We start from the raw sequence: 20759 nt of genomic DNA on the forward strand, positions 1-20759 counted from the left end.
TATATATATATATATATATATATATATATATAAGCCGGTAAGTTAAGCCGGTATAGCCTGCTGACGTTACTACACCAAATTGATTCCCCACTCACTGGAGGGCTGTGCTGAGTTTAGGTGCTGGGTCTGCACTTCAGCACATAGACATACTGACCAGAGCAGCACTTTTCTTCAGAACGCTGATGAGTATAATTATTAGGACTGAATGACCATTAAAATAACCACTCTGTGCCACACTCTTTAAAGAACTGCACAAAGATGCTATTACATTTCTTCTTACTTCATTAGTCTGTTGCACTGCAAAAATCTTAAAGGTTATTTAAAAAAAAAACAAAAAACAAAAGATTACCTCTTTAGAAACCTAGTAGCTTTCAAAATCCATAACCTTTTAGACTCCACCCCTTTTGTGCAATACATTTTTTTAAAGTGTGCTTTATAACCGAGAAGATAATTTAAAGTTTAATTTAAAGCATGGTTATAACCTTAGTTTAAAATTGAACAAAAAAAACCCCCAAAGTCTTTGGTTGGTTTAAACAAAACCAGTCAGCTTGATGTATGTACTCCAGACCAGTGATTAGTTTGAAAAACCATAGGCTCTGTACAATCAGTCTAAACTCATACATGCATTGACAGTAAATTACTTATGACGCTCTTTAATTATATGTTAAGTCACCTACAAAATAGGCTGTATTTATGAGTCTGGATAGTTTCATTTTTCTGCACTTCAACATCTCCTGAGTTCAGAGTGAATTTATAACTTTCCATTTCCTGCTGGCATCCATCAAATTTGTCACTGCTCTTTCACATATATTATGTACATAGACTGGGCCAATGATGCATCTACGATCTTTGAGTCTCCATTACTGTGTATTGTGTGATTTACAAAGTTTAATGCTCCACAAAGGTCCCTGCCCGTTAGAACAGACTAATTTATGATCTGTTCTCAGACACAACCACCTGCCTATGGCGTCAACAGTAGATATGTTTAGAGCACATGCCCTGGTGAGCCACAATTCAAAAACCCAGCAGGCATTTTAAAAGCTACAACTGAGAGTGATGTAAAAGTACTTCATGAGCACTGCAGGAAGACTGAAACAATATAATCCCACCTTTACTGAGAGCATGGACTGCATATTTAACTGTAGAAAACAATACTTACTGTCATTCACTGACTATGCGTTAGTTGTATGTCTGAACCCCTTATATATATTTACTGTATATGAACAGATGTTTAGGATGTCTTTCAGATTCAGGTCAAACCATGCTTATGCGGCTGCTCTAGCAAAAAAGTTCAACTAATTTATTGTACTTTCTCTACCAGAAGGTTTGATGGCTGTCATTCTCTGTTACTTTAATGGAATTACAGCTGTCAAAGATACACACTGCATGCTCTTTCTGACTATTAATGAAAGATCAATTGCACTGTATAATTGCTGCTCAGTGTTTGGCTCCGTGCACAGAGTCTTCCATCTCTGTAACTGGCAGAGTCTTAAACGAGAGAATAAATGAGCATAAAATGAGGTGTCTGTTTAGCAGAACACTGATCTGTACACCTCCAGCTGGACTTTGGAAAATGAAGAAGAATTTGACTGCTAATTGAAAAATTGTGCAGGTGTTAAAAAATGAAAAAATTCAGGATCACATCTGTTCTGCTCAGAAATGGACCAGCAAAGACACAAGCATACACTCTAAAACCTTTAGAGACATACGCACACAAAAACTCATTTAGTGCCGGGATAGAGAGTGCAAAAACTCGCTCAACAAGCTTTCTGTGCCAAATATAACATATAATAAACATATAATGTAAACCGAGGAGATTTATTCTGTAACTTGTAAGCCTGCCAAAAAAAGAACATGGTGCTAACATGAATTGAAACACTGCCTTAATCTTGTACCTGAAAAAGAACAAAAAAACATATACAGTAGATTCTAGTGAACACTGTGCTACAGGAATGATACAACATTTTGCAAACCATTATTTAAAAAAAAAAATATCACCAATGCATGGGGTCAAACTGGAATTAGAAAGTAAACGAGCCCCCATTAATGTGTACCAACAATGTGGAAGCAACAACCATCAAATGAACTGATGGACACAATAAAAAAATAAAAAAATCTATTTACCTTTTTTTCCCTATTAATCTGCATTTAGTCTTTATTCGAACAAAATGTTGTAGGATAAAGGGATATATCTAAAGTGATCTTGACATTTGTGCTAGAATTATTTAAATGATAATGTTAAAAAATGCTTACAACATAGAAAGCAAGCATGTGGAAACTTTTGTGGAAAAGGATGAAACGCATAAATCGAGACGGTTTTTACACACATAAATTTAACTCCTGGCTTTAGGTTCAAAAACTGTAAATCAGATGTACAGGATATCCAGTCCCAGGCATTCCTGTCACATTTACAGTAACTTCTTTTTATTATTCATATTGTACTTCAGACATTACACCCACAGTGGGTATTTGGCAATGCCAAACAGCTAATGCTACTACTATTAATACTACATTGCTAGTAATATTAGTACAGTTACTTGTGTCTGGAGTGTAGGACTCTTTTTGAGCTTGATGCCCAGCAACTGACCAGCTGAACTTGCATCCCAACCAGGAAGTATTCCTGCGTTGTGCTCAATGTTCTCAGCCTTTTCAATAGATTTTAGCTTTTCTTATTAACACTCTGTCCCAGGAAATTTTAGGAAATAGAAAAAAAGGAATATAAATTAATAAATAGTTTAAACAACAAACTTTTCCTTGTCTTGTCCAGATCTTTGACAGATTAGTCGATGCAGTATCAGGACTGAAGCAAGAAGCTTATTAGTTTTATAAATAAACACATGAGGGTAATATTATAAAGCAAGTAGAATAATCAAGACTGCATGTATATAAACTTTGCATCTGTTATACTATTCGTTAGACAAACAATGTGTGCTCAAGTATATTCCCTTGTGTCAAGGGCTGGCTTTAAATTAGGGATGAGTGACAGGAGGAAGCTACAGTATCAAAAGTCAAACAATAATAAATCACAGATGGTCATTATGACCAAAACATGTCCCGCTTTTCTCAAATGTTAACTATTAGTGGCAAAATACAAAACACACCTGTTATAGCCACCATCCATTATATTTCAGTCTTAGTATTTGTTGTTTTGTGGTTATGTGAGTGGATATCTTCTGGCTTTAGAACCATCCAATTACTATTTATTTTTTATTTGTTTACAGTTTGTTTTGAAAGAAAGAAATTAAGTAAATTAGTGGTATGCTATGTAACTACAGATCGCTTATTACAGGCCATGCTCCAAAACACATTACTGAGAGCAGAGTGACAGGAACATAAATAATGGCATTATGAAGAAATGACTTCACTGGTAAAGAATTATTTTAAAAATGACTGACAAGTATACTGACCGAAAGCAAAAAAAAAAAAAACGTATTTTACTAACAGAATGCTATTTTGATGTAGGGTAGTTATAGCCCTAAACAACAACAACAACAAATAACACTTCTTTGTTTGACTACACAAAATTTTAATCTATTTGATTCTACTGATTTAAAGGCAACATCTTTTTCTACCATTATTACAGCTGATGATGACCAAAGGTAGAATACATTCAGATATCTTTAAAAAATACATAAAATAAAATCATTTTAAAGTTATTAAAGTTGTGTCTACTCACAGAAACACACCATGCTCCTAACGAATCTCTTGTATCAAACACATTGTTATTCATCATTTTGATCCTGTATCTTGTATCATTAATAAAATAAATTGCAAAGTCCCTTTTAAAAACCAAGCAAACAAGCAGCTGCATTTTAACATAACCCACCTTCCCTTTAAGATAAGAAGCTGAGCTTTGAAAAACCCACTGCTGTACAAAACTGAGCTAAAATTAGATATGCAATTATCATGGGAATTGAAATGGAGATTAGACATATTCACTCAGGGTTAGACATACATAATAAATCTAAAATATACTGAAATGTAGAAAAATAGTATTTAAAACTGTGAAGTGTAAACAAAATTATTTGAAATGAATCATTCAGAATGATTGACTATTAGCTAATATGCAATATATCTAATATATTTTGCATATTTGAAGCTTACACATGAACTTGCCATCCAGATAGAAGTTGATGGGACGTGTTTTTTTCACTTCTAACTTTGTAATTAAACTAGATATTAATGCGAACTGTAAATGTTCTACCCAGATTGTTTTGAGGAAAGTTTTGAATTCGTCCCTTAGGCTAAAATATTGAAAAGGCTCCTTTGCATCCAATTTCTAAATTGTGGCAGAAGATTATAAAATCTTGAGTCAAAGCCAGTCATATTGAAATGGAACAGGAAACCATGTATACTGACTAACAAAGGTTTAATCCATGTCGAGCAAAATCAAAATTTGATTTATATTTAGCCATGTTTCTCTACAAAATGAAGCCATTCTTTTTGCTTAGGCATCAAGGCTAAGCTATGACATGTCTGGCATTTAAAACAATCAGTTTTGTTTTTGTGGTCTATATGCTTGCATATAAATCTGCTGCACTGCAAATGCAGGGACTGCTAAATAAAGATTGCATTAGTTATATAATAACTTGAGTATTATTGTGCTACAGGTTAGCTTTATCATTCTCAGTAATCACAAATCCAACTAGGGTCACAGTCCAATTATATTGTATCATCCCCATAATGTGGATTAATTCTCAGAAATAAGAAATAGGGCCTCATAACTGTTTGTATACCAGCTGCACGCCTTAGTAAAAATGAAAATGTCTTTTAGTCCATTCGGATCTAGCTGCTGTGAAGCTGTCCTCAATGTTCCCTTCTCTGGACAGGACAGCCATTAGCATTCGTTAAGTCCCTGTAATTCTAATAGATTGAGACAGTCCTCACTTAAGCGTCCACAAATGTGTGGGTCAACCTTCTACCGTCTGTCTGATTGTAGTTAAAGCCACCTGAGGGGAATCACAGAATCTAAACTGGAAAGGTCATGTCAGTCTTTTACCCAATCCCTAAAACCTTGAATGAAACATTGGAAAAAGCAGCTGAAAACACATTGCCCTTTATGTTGTGTGCAATATAAGCAACAATAACTCACATTCACACAAATGATACACTTGTGTGACATAGTAATACATTACTCTAATTTGACAGAAGGTTTTCAATCATTTAGCTCAATTTAAATGCAGCTATATGTAAGGCTGTGTTTATTTACATATATATATATATATATATATATATATATATATATATATATATATATATATATATATATATATATATATATATATATAGATATATATATATATATATAGTGAACCCCTGATAATTTGCGTTTCTGAACTGGCGGCCCGGAAAATTCATGAGCAAGTTGTGGATTAACAAATTTCATAACATTTTTAAAACACATTATTCTATTCTATTCTATTCTATTCTTCTTCTTCTTCTTCTTCTTCTTCTTCTTCTTCTTCTTCTTCTTCTTCTTCTTTCAGCTGCTCCCATTAGGAGTCGCCATACCCCCCTGTCCTCTGCATCTGCCTCTTTCAAACCAACTACCTGCATGTCTTCCCTCACCAAATCTATAAACCTCCTTCTTAGCCTTTCTCTTCTCCTGCTTCCTGGTGGCTCAATCCTCAGCATTCTCCTTCCGTGTATATAACCCATGTTTCTCTTCTGCACATGTTCAAACCATCTTAATCGCGCCTCCTCACCTTGTCTCCAAAATGTCCTACATGCACTGTCCCTCTAATAATCTAATTTCTCATCCTGTTCATCCTCGTCACTCTCAATGAAAACCTCAACATCTTCAGCTCTGCTACCTCCAGCTCAAATTTAGTCAATACCACTGTCTCTAAACCATACCACATATCAGGTCTCACCACAGTCTTATAAACTTTTCCCTTCACTCTTCCAGATACCCTTCTATCACAAATCACTCCTGCCACTCTTCTCCACCCACTCCACCCTGTCGGCACTCTTTTCTTCACTTCTCTAACACACTCTCTATTACTTTGCACTGCTGACCCCAGGTACCTAAACTCCTCCACCTTCACCACTTCTTCTCCCTGCAACTGCACCACTCCACTGCCCTCCCTCTCATTCACACACATTTCCTCTGTCTTACTCCTATTGCGTTTCACTCCCCTTTTCTCCAGCGTGTACCTCCAGCAAATAGGAAAGGGCTCAGAGCTGATCCTTGATGCAGTCAAATCTCCACCTTGAACCAGTCTTTTGTTCGAACTGCACACTTCACTGCTGTCCTGTCACACTGTTTTCATACATGTCCTGCACCACCCTCACATATACTTCTCTGCCACACCTGACTTCCTTATACAATACCACAACTTCTCTCTCGGCACCCTGTCGTAAGCTTTCTCTAAAGCCACAAACACACAATGCAAAACACATTATTGTATTAAAGTAACATAATGTCTAGATGAATTCACTAAGGTACAATATGGGCTGTGGGAGTGCGTCAAAAATTTGCGGATTTTTGGAACTCGCAGGAGAGTCTTAGAACGTAACTCCCACAACCACTGTGTGTGTGTGTGTGTGTGTGTGTGTGTGTTTTTATGGTGGGAGCGCTGCATCTTAACCACTAGACCACCAGGGGACCTTTATATATATATATATATATATATATATATATATATATATATATATATATATATATATATATATATATATATATGCAAACCAAAAGAAATGGTTAGACTCTTACATGAATGGCTTGTCTGAAAACATTGAATACAAATTAAATGCAAATTAAATGTGATGCTGGCAGAGATCAACTATGATTGCACCGGTCAAACAAATAAAAAATCAAACGATGAGCCATATCAATCTCAGCAGAGATCTGTGGCCAAAACCTTATGTGCCAAATGTTCATGCATGGTGATATCAGTCACTGTCTGCATCACTCAAATCAATCCTTAGATGTACCTTTGGTAATATCACAAAAAATTTCCCCGGTCTACACCGGTCTACACCCCGGTCTACACCCTGTTGTCAACACCACAGCCAGCAATTACTTTATCAGTTATGTTGAGGTGATTGAGTAGGATGAGAGCTCCGCATAATCAGTTATACACTCATACACATTGCTGCCACTGGTTGTTTCTGTATATCCATCTAAATATACTTACATCCTTGGGTAAAATAATTAAATCAGGTGTCTGATTTTTAAAAAAATATCTATCAAATAATTTCTCAAAGATTATGACAAAAATGTTTTTATTACCACAAAAATGTTTAATAGTTATCTTTACAAAACCATGTGCATACCATCAAAGAACTGATTATGAAAATAGTGACATCTCAAATCTTTTAATTAGGACAAGTTTTTAAAAAAGTTTATTCATTGAATAGTAGTTCAATTATGACCTTCAGATTGTGTTCTAAATTACTGGTGAAAATGTGAGAATTTTTTATTTGATTGGATTTGTATGTGCTTTTTAAATATCCCAACCCATATTTTGTCCCGTTTGCTGTTATAATAAGCTCCAGTCTTCTGGGAAGATGTTTCACTAGACTTTTATGTGTAATTTAAGAGATTTGTGCTCACACTCAAGATCTTCCATTCCAACCCGTGTTGGAAACTAGAGGGGCATTGTAATGCAGGAACAAGTTTGGGTCTCCTAGTTCAAGTGAAGGGAAAATGTTATGCTACCACATCCAGAGACATACAACACAATGTTATGTGATGAGTATCCAATAGTGTGGTAACAGTTTGGGGAAAGGATGACATATGGCAGAAAAATCAGGGGTATTTTTGTCCATATAGTTTATATTCCTCACTTCTTTAGCTTTATAGCTTCCTACTAATTTTCCTAAGTTTCCTTAGGTGTAAAAGTGTTATAAAGTGTGGGTTTTTCTCTGTTGCTATAATGATAAAGAACCATTTAATGTCACAACTTATTTAAATTCATGGTGTTAAATTTCCATTACAAGTGCACACTTTCCAGGTTGCTGGGCGGACAATGTAAATTCTTACCAATCCTAGTGGTTACAGATTACAGTGACAGACATCTTTTTTTTATTAAGACAGCCACTGTACAAACTGTGTGATCTGGTAATAATCTGCCTACTTGCTCATGGCATCATTTAATTAAAAAAATAAAGAAAAAAAAAAACGATATAACTAAGGTGAAAAAAGGTCCTCTCAGGCATATAAGCTTTTGACAGGCCATTATCATAACTCATCTCTTGTGGCTCTTTAGTGTACAGTTCAGACTCAAAGGTTCTGGCAGAGACTCGTGGATCTTGTGCAAGGATGTGCCGAAGACAAAGGCCAGGAGAAAAGGTGCTGTGGCCATTACACATGCAATGCTCCCTTGGCTAATGGTTGGCGCCACTGTTAATCTGACATAAGCGTCCACTGCGCGTGTGTGTGTGTGTGTGTGTGTGTGTGTGTGTGTGTGCGTGTGTGCGTGTGTGCGTGTGTGCGTGTGTGTGTGTGTGTGTGCGTGTGCATGTATACGCACAAGTGCTCCGCTGAGCTAGACAATATTTATCTTCACTGACACACCAATTAGTCCTCACCTCACAGTTTCAGTGAGGGCTATGATACGAAGGCTTTGTTTAGATCTTTATTGCCGGGCCACACACAAATCAAGTAGGTAAAAAAATCCCTAATACCCTGCCAGGAAGTTTGGATAGTAATGACTCAAATATTTAATTACATAAAATTTTAGGAATATAAGAAGGTTTATTTTCTAATACTAGGTCTTTATTTCAGTAGCGTAGAGTCACTCTCAGACAGATCATATCACATTTATTCTTGCAGACAAAATTCAAACCTTCTCACAATTGAAACTGGGTTTGCTTATGGCATTATTATGTCTAGGATTGTCAAGTGCAGCTGATTACATTTGTCAAGGTGCATTTCGTTTTTTTTTTTTTGTCTTCCAGTGGCTGCTTGCCCAGGACTCTGCCTCTGGCTTTGCTGGGAAAGTGAAAAATTTTATAATGCAAAGCTTAAATATTAAATTGCAAATCATGACTATAAAGAAAAGTTTTGTTCAATGACACTACTTTATAACTCAGAGATCTGATATCATATTAAAATCAGTCAAAATCTCACTACTGCAAAACAACCAATTACATAAATACAATGAATAAATAAGTTTTCTAAAATTACTAAACATATATTTTGGATTTGACTTAGACCATTTCATGTGAAATCACATGATGGCAAGAATGTTTCTATTAAGATACACTAGGCATAGTGTTTGTGTTTCAGCAGCAGAAACAAGTCACAGGTCAAATAATTTCAAGCATTCAATCATTTAAAGTCTGTACTATTTGCTCCTGCAGTGCGAAAAAGTAAGTATATTCAAAACCAAGCCAAAACCCAGGAAGTATACAAATTAATTTAGAAATATATACAAATATTTCTTAATGTTATATCAATGTATTGAAACATAATATCTATAATCTCATGACTAAAACAAAAAAAAAATTACCTCCACACCACCATAATCACCATAATCAGGTGCACTGTTCAAATGCATGCTCCATGTGGTAATAACACTGTTGCACTACACAAGGCCAAACCTTTCAATTATTTTTTTGAAAGAGCACCTTACATAACTCTTTCAGCAAGCAAATCACCCACTTGACATCTCTTCATAATATACTATGCTTTTCAAACAAATAAATGGGGTAAACTCCTTGTAAACACTGTAAAAGTAAAGAGCTATAGAAATAGATCTATCTGATCTATTTGTCAGACTAGTTGGGACTGTGGATGATAAAACCTAATGGCAATTGAAATATTAGGTTAGTGTCCTAAAAATGGAGTCACTCCTAGAAAGATCATATTGTTCTTAAAGCCAAAGCTCCAGCCTACTTACAGTGTAACTTGGTTTGTTCATGAATTTAATGGCATGTTCATATGTAGGATTTGATAAACTTATTACATTTGTGATCTTTTTCACTTGGCTTAGGTTTAGCTTATAGTCAGCTTTGTACAGGCCATCCAAAATAAATTAGGGCTGTCATAATTTGCAAATTCATTTTAACAGCGCTAATTTTATTACCGAGCTATTAATGCAGTGTGCATTTCTGCTTGACCATTTTTATTAAAAATATAAAGAAATACATATAAAAGAGATTAAATTCAAACCTTCCACAATGTCCTTTCTTTATTTAGATATGAAAAAAATAAAAAATTATTTTGAATCACTAAATATTTGTTTTATTTATGCGCCAAGTCTCAAGTCAAGCACCAATATCCGCCATGATGCACACATCCGGCAATAAAAACCATCCATTTGGAAACATAGCAAAAGGTTCTGTTTGGTGTACTGATTATTTACATAATTTAAAACACCATAATTACTTTAAAACATTTACAGGAATATTATGTGTTCATGCTCTTTGTTGAGTATGGTTTCACTAATAATAAACATACATTTGCATACATTTAACTAAGGGACATTATGAAAATTAGGCCATTAATTTTTTCCTTGTGCAATAAATCCAGTAGCGTCATGGGTTTTAATACATTAGTGAATCACTAAATATTTAATAATGTTTATTCTGTAATAAACTGAAAATAGACATTGAACAGTGGTGAATATATTGAACACTATGGTGTGTCTGCCCCAAACTGAGATAATGATGAATTTGTCAGTGGATTTTCTACATAACTAATAGTGAAATTTGGAAATTTGAACACAGCTTAGTGCAGTGCACACAAATATTTGTGCATCTCAAAATCCTGACTTCTCGGAGTAAATGAAAAAATTTCTAAAAACTGGGTGTATGGCATTTTTGCTATAGGGGATATACATGAAAATGCTTCCTCATGCTGGTTGTAAATAATTTTTTATGCTTTTAAATGATTTACTTTTCAAGTCAACTGCTCAACTGACTTCAGATATTTATGATGCCACTTTAGGTGACACACTATCTTTGAGAAAATACAATCTGCCCTGAAGGTGTAATGGAATGGAATCTAATGTGGCAAAATACAATCCTCAAATCAATCAGATATCTGATTTACTGTATATTCTTGTTTCTACTATGTCCAGCAAATCTCATAACTGTCTCCTTTCAAGGTGAAATAATCTGCCTATATATAGCAAAATTATACCCATTCACTTATTGGTATCAAGCACAATGGGAACATAATTTTAGTGACTTGGAACTGCCTCTATATAGGTGACATGATTTAAGAGTCTTTATTTATAAAATACATTCAAGGTTCTTGGTGATTAGATATCAGTAAAACATGAACTTGTAGCTTCCTGGTGGACTCATTCTGTTCCTGTTATTTATTTAATGTGTCGTGTCCTGTTTCCCTGCCATACTTATTATTGGCATGGCCTGCATGTTATGTAGCAATACAATTGTAAGACTAAAAGAAACAGACAGGCCTTAGAATGTACGAAAATCAGATTTTTAATGATCTGTTTCAAAAATGCACTGTTGTCTTTTAAAATAAATCATGAATCTGAGTTAGTTACTGCCTTTCTGTACAAATAAGTTATTCTAGCCAATAAATACTTTAAAGTATACAGCCATCTTTAATTAACCCGAAGCAAAACATCTAATTAAAACCTCACAATAGTCAGAATACTGAAATGGCTAATTGCTTGCACAAAAGAATTAAGTTTTTCAGGTTCTATGTTTCAGTGTCTGAATTGAAGCTAGCAACCTTCACAGATGCCAAGAGAAGAGAAAGTAAAAATGGAAATCTTCAGTATCCAAAAAGATTAAGCCTAACTGAGGACAGAAGCAGCTCTTCTTGACAGCTGGCGGCAGAGCTTTGGCTCATCTTGGCAAGCACTGGCCTTGCTGTCTAGTGATATTCAAGAAATGATCATTATTGTGAACTAGCTATAAGAAAAAAGTGGAAAAAAAATGTAAAAAAGAAACTGATCACTGAGATCCCCCCCCCCTCCCACCCCAACAATAAAAGTTGGTCTAAAAAGAGTTAAAAGTGGCAATTTATTCGCCTTAACTTGACAATTAAAGCACACGTGTATACGATGATCTAAATCCATGTCATGAAATTGCCCAATACATAAAAGGTGCTCAGGTATTATTGATATATAAATCTAAAAAGTAATAAATGCTAGAACATTGTGACACTTAACTTTACTTTCTAGTCTCCAGTTTTCTGCTGGGAGAAAGTGCAGTTTCTGATAAGACAGCGTTTGAAATTGAGGAAGCAAATAGCACTGCTTCACAGTTTCACGCAGGAGGTTTAAAGCATCTCCCAAAATCACTGGTCTTGCTGTGTAATTGTGTTAAATGACCCATTAAAACCAAATACTACAGCTATATAACAAAATAAAAGTTAACGGGAAAAGCTGAGGATGTACTGCTCTTTAATACATCATAAGCTACCACACACAAGACACAAAGAGATTTAAGGTAGTTTGGGTTCTATGGAGAGGATTCGGTGCCAAACCACTAGGTTTAATAAATCGCATTCTCAAACCAAAAAATGCAGCTATGTACTTAAACCAGGTTGCAGTTGATCAATTTTGATGATTATGTCTTAATGTCAGATGTTGCAGTTGTTTCACAAGCTGTCAGACATTTCACAGACTGATTAAGAGAAGAAACCGGCTGTACTCAAAGTGCCACATTGCTTGAAAAACATTCTATTCACATTATAATATTCACATGTTCCCCTTGCCTGATGGGTAGGCTGATGCTGTCAAGTAAAAAGGATTTGGTTTATGCAAAGGTTGAAGATCAGCAGAGGATGATAGAATGGAAAATTGGAACCGAGTGTGAAGAGGGCTATAAAAACATGTGATGAAGTTGAAGATGTAGATTATTTACAACTGTCCTTGAGGTCCAATAAGTCTGAAAGAATGCTCAAAGCATGCCAACCACTCTAACCTACTCTTTAAATAAATAAATAGAAAATAATGATAATAAAAAAATTTTTTTAATTCAAATATTTGATCTAAGAACTCTTTCTAAAACATGATCTCTCCCTTTTTGAACTACCTACCTTTTTTTTTTATTTTTATTTTTTTATAGTCTTTTTACTATGCATTTACAGAGACAGAGATCTGGAAAATCATATATCATCTATCCAGCACACATCTCCACAAACGTCTAATATAATAAGAAATTTTAACACTAAACACCAAACTCTGTGTATATTTAATAAACATTGCTCCTGTGTCTCGTATTTTCCTTACCCTCTGAGAAGCTGATGAGGCCAAGCAGGTGCAGCAGTTTGAGCGAGGCGCAGACAATCACCACGATGCCCAGCGTCTGCAGCCCCTCCGTCTCCCACGCCGTGCCCAGCATGGCACCCTGCCCTGACTCATGCCACCCCCCTGGCTCCTCCACCTCTGTGCTCCAGTTCCCCAACGCCCATGTGCCCTCCTCCAAAGACTGGCACGGGCCCTGTACCCCAGGGCACCCACGTGTGCCACCCAGCTCCTGTCCCAAATCCAGGCTGCGTGGCCAGGGGACAGTGCTCAAAATGTTAGGACAAAAAAGGCACAAGAAGCAAAGGAGAAGAGGAGAGTTTGACCCACTCTGCTGTGTTAGTTGTACTGTGCTCTTATTTGAGAGACTGTACTCATGCGTTTAGTTTCAGCAAAGGGGAGGGCTGGGAACGAAAGAGAGCAAGAAGGAGGGACAGAGGGAGGAAGGGAGGAAAGTAGTAGACTGAAAAAGGGAACGGTGCAGCCGCACAGACAAATCTGATCCGTTTAGCATGTACAGAATGCATGATGCACTTTTTGCTGTTACTTCGTTGCTATGTTCTCAAATTTGAGTTAAACAAATTTTAATAATGTAGATTACACTACAGTTGCAGTAAGGTATTTAAGATGCTTTTTAGACAAAAGTTTCAACAACCTGAATCTTATTTACATTTTGTAAATAAATTCAAGCTCAATGGAAATATATTTTGCTTCCTGACATTTCCATTTACAGGCTTCTCATGCTAGATAATGAGCATGAAAAAGAAACTTAACCGTTCTGCCAAATTATCCTCATTAGGCAAAAGACAAAACCGATAGAAAGTGCCAGTTTATAAGGATTTATTTTGATTTCAGACCAAAGACAGTCATTAGCAAGAGTCAATACCTCTGCCTCAGAAGTTAAAATACATCAATAACCACAAACCATTTCTTAGAATACTTAAATACTGCCCCCTGCTGGTCATTTGTATGTGCAGTTTTGTATTGGTACTGTGTGTGTGTGTGTGTGTGTGTGTGTGTGTGTGTGTGTGTGTGTGTACGCGTGCGTGTGCGCGTGCATGTTCTCGCGTGTGTACAGACACTAAAGAAAGCTTTAATGATGAACTGCATGGTTGCAAATTTAGGAAAAAGTCAATAGATTACATAAATATATAAATAAATATACAGAATAAATGTGGTGTCAGATTACAACATTTGCCAAAGTTATGTGGACACTTGATCTTACCAAACTATCACCATAACATTTAAAGAACAGATCCTTTTCAAGGATATTTTTGTATGCTATAGCATTAAGATATCCAGTGACTTGAACTAAGTGACTCAAACTTGTTTCAGCATGACAATACCCTTGTGCATATCTCAAGATCCACAAACACAATGTTTGTGTAACCTCTTTAAAATTAGGGTAGTTCACAGACTAAATACATTTAGTACATACTATTCTCCAGTTGAAGGGCATTTCTCCATGATAAGTGAAGTGCTTAAGAGAGTAAAAGCATGCATTTTACAAAGGATAGAGCAGAGAGAACTAATGTTGAGTTCAAAGAGAGAAGAAGAATAGTGAATTTTTTTTTTACTTCTTTTCCAGTGAATTCCGGGGGACGAAAACATATTTTCATACAATTAGAGTTTTGCTACTCTGTTATTGCTCTGTGATTGAAATATCATTGATAACTAATTAATGCTGGATAAATATTAAAATATGCATGTTGTGATGAAGAGATAAAAGATCACAAAAAAACAATCAGAGTTATATTAAATGTGTTTCAAATGAGCTGCGTCACATGCTAGCTAATTAGCTCATTAGAATTGGAGCATGTGATTATTTGATGACATTTATCTATGACATTCTGTTCTATCATGGTGTGGATGGAAAGAGAAATGGTGTAGGGAACAGAGGTGATGAGGAGGTGATGGGTAGGTATGGTTTTAAGTAGAGGAATGTGGAAGGGCAGATGGTGGTAGATTTTGCTAAAAGAATTGAAATGGCAGTTGTAAATACTTATTTTAAGAAGAAGGAACATAAAGTGACACATAAGAGTGGAGGAAGGTGCACACAGGTGGACTATGTTCTATGTAGGAGATGCAACCTGAAGGAGACTGGAGACTGTAAGGTGTTGGCAGGGGACAGTGTAGCTAGACAGCATCGGATGGTGGTCTGTAGGATGGTTTTGTAGGTGAAGAAGAAGAGGAAGAGAGTGAGGACAGAAAGAAGAATAAAATGGTGGAAATTAAAGAAATAAGACTGAAGTATGAGATTCGGGGAAGAGGTCAGACAGGGGCTCAGTGGTGGTGAAGAGGTGCATGGATGATTGGGCAACTACTGCAGAAGTGATAAGGGAGACAGCTAGAAAAGTTCTTGGGGTGATTTCTGGAAATAGAAAGGAAGACAAAGAGACGTGATGGTGGAATGAGGAAGTGCAGGAAAGCATAAGGAGAAAGAGGCTGGCAAAACAGAATTGGGATCGACAGAGTGATGAGAAAAGTAGGCAGGAATACAAGGAGATGCAGCAGCAGGTAAAGAGGGATGTGGCGAAAGCCAAGGAATAGGCATATGAGGAGCTGTATGAGAAGTTGACATGAAGGAAGGAGAAAAGGATTTATACCGATTGGCCAGGCAGAGGGACCGAGCTGGGAAGGATGTACTGCAAGTTAGAGTAATAAAGGATGGAGATGGAAATGTGTTGACTAGTGAGAAGAGTGTGTTAAGAAGAGGGAGGGAGTATATTGAGCAGCTGATGAATGAGGAAAATGAGAGAGAGAAGGTTGGATAGTGTGGAGATGGTGAAGCAGGAAGTGGATAGGATTAGTATGGAGTTTTTATCAAGTTTGTTTAAAAGGAATTTTGAAAGGTGAGAGGATGCCTGAGGAATGGAGAAGGAGTGTGCTGGTACCGATCTTTAAGAATAAGGGAGATGTGCAGACCTGCAGTAACTACATGGGAATAAAAGTTGATCAGTTACACTATGAAGTTATGGGAAAGAGTAGTGGAAGCCAGGCTGAGAGAATAGGTGACCATCTGTGAGCAGCAGTATGGTTTGATGCAGAGAAAGAACACCACAGATGCATTATTTGCTTTGAGAATGTTGATGGAGAATTATAGAGAAGGTCAGAAGGAGTTGCATTTTGTGTTTGTGGATTTAGAGAAAGCTTACAACAGGGTACCAAGAGAGGAGTTGTGGTATTGTATGAGGAAGTCAGGGGTGTCAAAGAAGTATGTGAGGATGGTGCAGGACATGTATGAGGACAGTGGGACAGCAGTGAAGTGTGCAGTAGAAATGACAGGCTGGTTCAAGGTGGAGGTTGGACTGCATCAAGGATTGGCTCTGAGCCCTTTCCTGTTTGCAGTAATGATGAACAGGTTGACAGACAAGGTCATACAGGAGTCTTCATGGACTAGGATGTTTGCAGATGATATTGTAATTTGTGGTGAGAGTAGGGAGCAGGTTGAGAAGAGCCTAGAGAGCTGGAGGTGCGGTTGCAGGGAAAAGAGGCGGAGAAGGTGGAGGAGTTCAGATACCCGGGGTCAATAGTGCAAAGTAATAGAGAGTGTGATGCAGAAATGAAGAAAAGAGTGCAGGCAGGGTGAAGTGGATGAAGACGAGTGGCAGGAGTGATTTGTGATATCTGCAAGAGTATCTGCAAGAGTGAAAGGGAAATTTATAGGACTGTGGTGAGACCTGGTTTAGAGACAGTGGCAGTGAGTACAAGACAGATAGTGGAGCTGGAGGTAGCAGAGCTGGAGATGATTAGGTTTTTGTTAGGAGTAACGAGGATGGACAGGATTAGAAATTTGTTTATTAGAGGGACAGCGCATGTAGGATGTTTCAGAGACAAGGGGAGGGAGGCACGATTGAGATGGTTTGGACATGTGCAGAGGAAGGACATGTTGTATATCAGTAGGAGATTGCTGAGGATGGAGCCACCAGGAAGGAGGAAAAGAGAAAGGCCAAGGAGAAGGTTTATGGATGTGGTGAGGGAAGACATGCAGGTGGTTGGGGTGAAAGACACAGATGTAGAGGACAGGGGGGTATGGAGACGGATGATCCGCTGTGGCGACCTCTAATTGGAGAAGACGAAAGAAGAAGAAGAATTTATGTATGACATTCAGATCATTTAATAGTTGTCCTAAAATAATGTCTGTTTAATATTAAGGGTATATTTTCCCACGATTGTCCTTGTAAAATAAGTTATGAATGTCGAAGATTGATAAATTCTATGGATTATGCAGGTTGTTTTTTTGTGTTGCTTTCTGTTGATAATTTCTCTCAGAGACAATGTTGGGCAATTGAATGGCAAGCCAACAGTGTGCAGTCACAGAGTGTGATTTCCTAGACTGAATTTAGCACCTTTAATGCTAACACACCATAACCCAGCCATTAGGGGGGCACAAGCCAGTGTACTCTTAGTGCCGGTCCCAAGCCCGGGTAAATGGGGAGGGTTGCGTTAGGAAGGGCATCCAGCGTAAAACATGTGCCAAATCAAATATGCGGATCACAAATGAGAATTTCATACCGGATCGGTCGAGGCCCGGGTTAACAACGACCACCACAGGTATCGTTAGCCGACAGGGTACCGGTGGAAATTGGGCTACTGTTGGCCGAAGGAGGAGAAGGAGAGGAGGAAGGCGTCTACAGAGACGGCAGGAAAAGGAGCAGTGTAGGAGAGTAGAGGTTCGGGTTGGTACTTTAAATGTTGGTACTATGACGGGTAAAGGGAGAGAGATAGCTGATATGATGGAGAGGAGAAAGGTAGATGTGTTGTGTGTTCAGGAGACCAAGTGGAAAGGGAGTAGGGCCAGGAACATTGGAGGTGGGTTTAAACTGTTTTATCATGGTGTGGATGGGAAGAGAAATGGTGTAGGGGTGATTCTGAAGGAAGCGAACAGTAAGAGTGTAGTGGAGGTGAAGAGAGTTTCTGATAGGGTGATGATCGTGAAGGTGGAAGTTGAAGGGATGATGATAAATGTCATCAGTGCCTATGCTCCACAAGTTGGCTGTGAGATGGAGGAGAAAGAAAGATTCTGGAGTGAATTAGATGAAGTGGTAGATGGTGTACCTAGAAAAGAACGATTGGTGATTGGGGCAGACTTTAATGGGCATGTAGGTGAAGGGAACAGAGGTGATAAGGAGGTGATGGGTAGGTATGGTTTTAAGGAGAGGAATGTGGAAGGGCAGATGGTGGTAGATTTTGCTAAAAGGATGGAAATGGCAGTGGTGAACACGTATTTTAAGAAGAAGGAGGATCATAGGGTGACGTATAAGAGTGGAGGAAGGTGCACACAGGTGGATTATCTTCTGTGTAGGAGATGCAACCTGAAGGAAATTGGAGACTGTAAGGTGTTGGCGGGGGACAGTGTAGCTAGACAGCATCGGATGGTGGTCTGTAGGATGGTTTTGGAGGCGAAGAAGAAGAAGAGGAGGAAAGTAAGGTTTGAAAGAAGAATAAGATGGTGGAAACTGAAGGAGGAAGAGTGTAGTGTGAGGTTCAGGGAAGAGGTCAGACAGGGGCTTGGTGGTGGTGAAGAGGTGCCGGATGATTGGGCAACTACTGCAGGAGTGATGAGGGAGGCAGCTAGGAAAGTACTTGGTGTGACATCTGGAAATAGAAAGCAAGACAAGGAGACGTGGTGGTGGAATGAGGAATTGCAGGAGAGCATTAGGGGAAAGAGATTGGCAAAACAGAAGTGGGATCGACAGAGTGATGAGAAGAGTAGGCAGGAGTACAAGGAGATGCGGCAGCAGGTTAAAAGGGATGTGGCGAAAGCCAAGGAAAAGGCATATGAGGAACTGTATAAGAGGTTGGACACTAAGGAAGGAGAAAAGGATTTATACCGATTGGCCAAGCAGAGGGACCGAGCTGGGAAGGATGTACTGCAAGTTAGAGCAATAAAGGATGGAGAGGGAAATGTGTTGACTAGTGAGGAGAGTGTGTTGAGAAGATGGAGGGAGTATTTTGAGCAGCTGATGAATGAGGAAAATCAGAGAGAGAGAAGGTTGGAGGATGTGGAGTTGGTGAAGCAGGATGTAGATAGGATTAGTAAGGAGGAAGTGAGAGCAGCGATTAAGAGGATGAAGAATGGAAAGTCGGTTGGACCAGATGACATACCGGTAGAAGCGTGGAGATGTTTAGGAGAGATGGCAGTGGAGTTTTTAACCAGATTGTTTAACAGGATTCTGGAAGGGGAGAGGATGCCTGAGGAATGGAAAAGGAGTGTGCTGGTACCGATCTTTAAGCATAAGGGAGATGTGCAGACCTGCAGTAACTACAGGGGAATTAAGTTGATCAGTCACACCATGAAGTTATGGGAAAGAGTAGTGGAAGCCAGGCTGAGAGAAGAGGTGACCATCTGTGAGCAACAGTATGGTTTCATGCCGAGGAAGAGCACCACAGATGCCTTATTTGCTTTAAGGATGTTGATGGAGAAGTATAGAGAAGGACAGAAGGAGCTGCATTGTGTATTTGTGGATTTAGAGAAAGCGTACGACAGGGTGCCGAGAGAGGAGTTGTGGTATTGTATGAGGAAGTCAGGTGTGTCAGAGAAGTATGTGAGGGTGGTGCAGGTAAAGTGTGCAGTAGGTACGACAGACTGGTTCAGGGTGAAGGTTGGACTGCATCAAGGATCGGCCCTGAGCCCTTTCCTGTTTGCAGTGGTGATGGACAGGTTGACGGACGAGGTCAGACAGGAGTCTCCCTGGACTATGATGTTTGCAGATGATATTGTGATTTGTGGTGAGAGTAGAGAGCAGGTTGAGAAGAGCCTGGAGAGGTGGAGATATGCGCTGGAGAGAAGGGGAATGAAAGTCAGTAGAAGTAAGACAGAGTACATGTGTGTGAATGAGAGGGAGGGCAGTGGAGTGATGCGGTTGCAGGGAGAAGGGGTGGAGAAGGTGGAGAAGTTCAGGTACCTGGGGTCAACAGTGCAAAGTAATGGAGAGTGTGTTAGGGAAGTAAAGAAAAGAGTACAGGCAGGGTGGAGTGGGTGGAGAAGAGTGACAGGAGTGATTTGTGATAGAAGAGTATCTGCAAGAATGAAAGGGAAAGTTTTTAGGACTGTGGTGAGACCTGCGATGTTGTATGGATTAGAGACAGTGGCATTGAGTAAAAAACAGGAGGTGGAGCTGGAGGTAGCAGAGCTGAAGATGTTGAGGTTTTCGTTGGGAGTGACGAGGATGGACAAGATTAGAAATGAGTTTATTAGAGGGACAGCACATGTAGGATGTTTTGGTGACAAGGTGAGGGAGGCGAGATTGAGATGGTTTGGACATGTGCAGAGAAGGGACATGAATTATATTGGTAGAAAAATGCTGAAGATGGAGCCACCAGGTAGGAGGAAAAGAGGAAGGCAAAGGAGGAGGTTCATGGATGTGGTGAGGAAAGACATGCAGGTAGTTGGTGTAAAAGAGGCAGATATAGAGGACAGGGTGGTATGGAGACGGATGATCCGCTGTGGCGACCCCTAATGGGAGAAGCCGAAAGAAGAAGAAGAAGAATGCTAACACACCATACACTCTCGATAATTGAAACAGAATGTAAACTACTGGAGTAGTAGTATTTTCCTTTTTCTTAATAGTTTTTTCA

The 20759-nt window shown here is 38.4% G+C and overlaps 1 protein-coding gene across 5 annotated transcripts in view; it reads right to left on the reverse strand.

The window, feature by feature from the left end:
• The window catches only part of kcnip4a (potassium voltage-gated channel interacting protein 4a), a 163306-nt gene that overhangs the window by 25658 nt on the left and 116889 nt on the right, over positions 1 to 20759 (reverse strand). Inside the window, exon 1 of one of the 5 annotated variants that reach the window (XM_083540855.1) lies at positions 13164 to 13512. The exons of the other annotated variants lie outside the window; for them this stretch is intronic. Coding sequence (XP_083396981.1) covers positions 13164 to 13275 — 112 coding nt within the window. The 5' untranslated portion in view covers positions 13276 to 13512. Of the gene's footprint in view, positions 1 to 13163; positions 13513 to 20759 lie in introns of those variants that run through there. 5 annotated transcript variants of the gene reach the window in all.

The sequence above is a fragment of the Silurus aristotelis genome, assembly GCF_946808225.1.
Source record: "Silurus aristotelis genome assembly, chromosome: 5".
Classification (NCBI taxonomy): Eukaryota; Metazoa; Chordata; class Actinopteri; order Siluriformes; family Siluridae; genus Silurus; species Silurus aristotelis.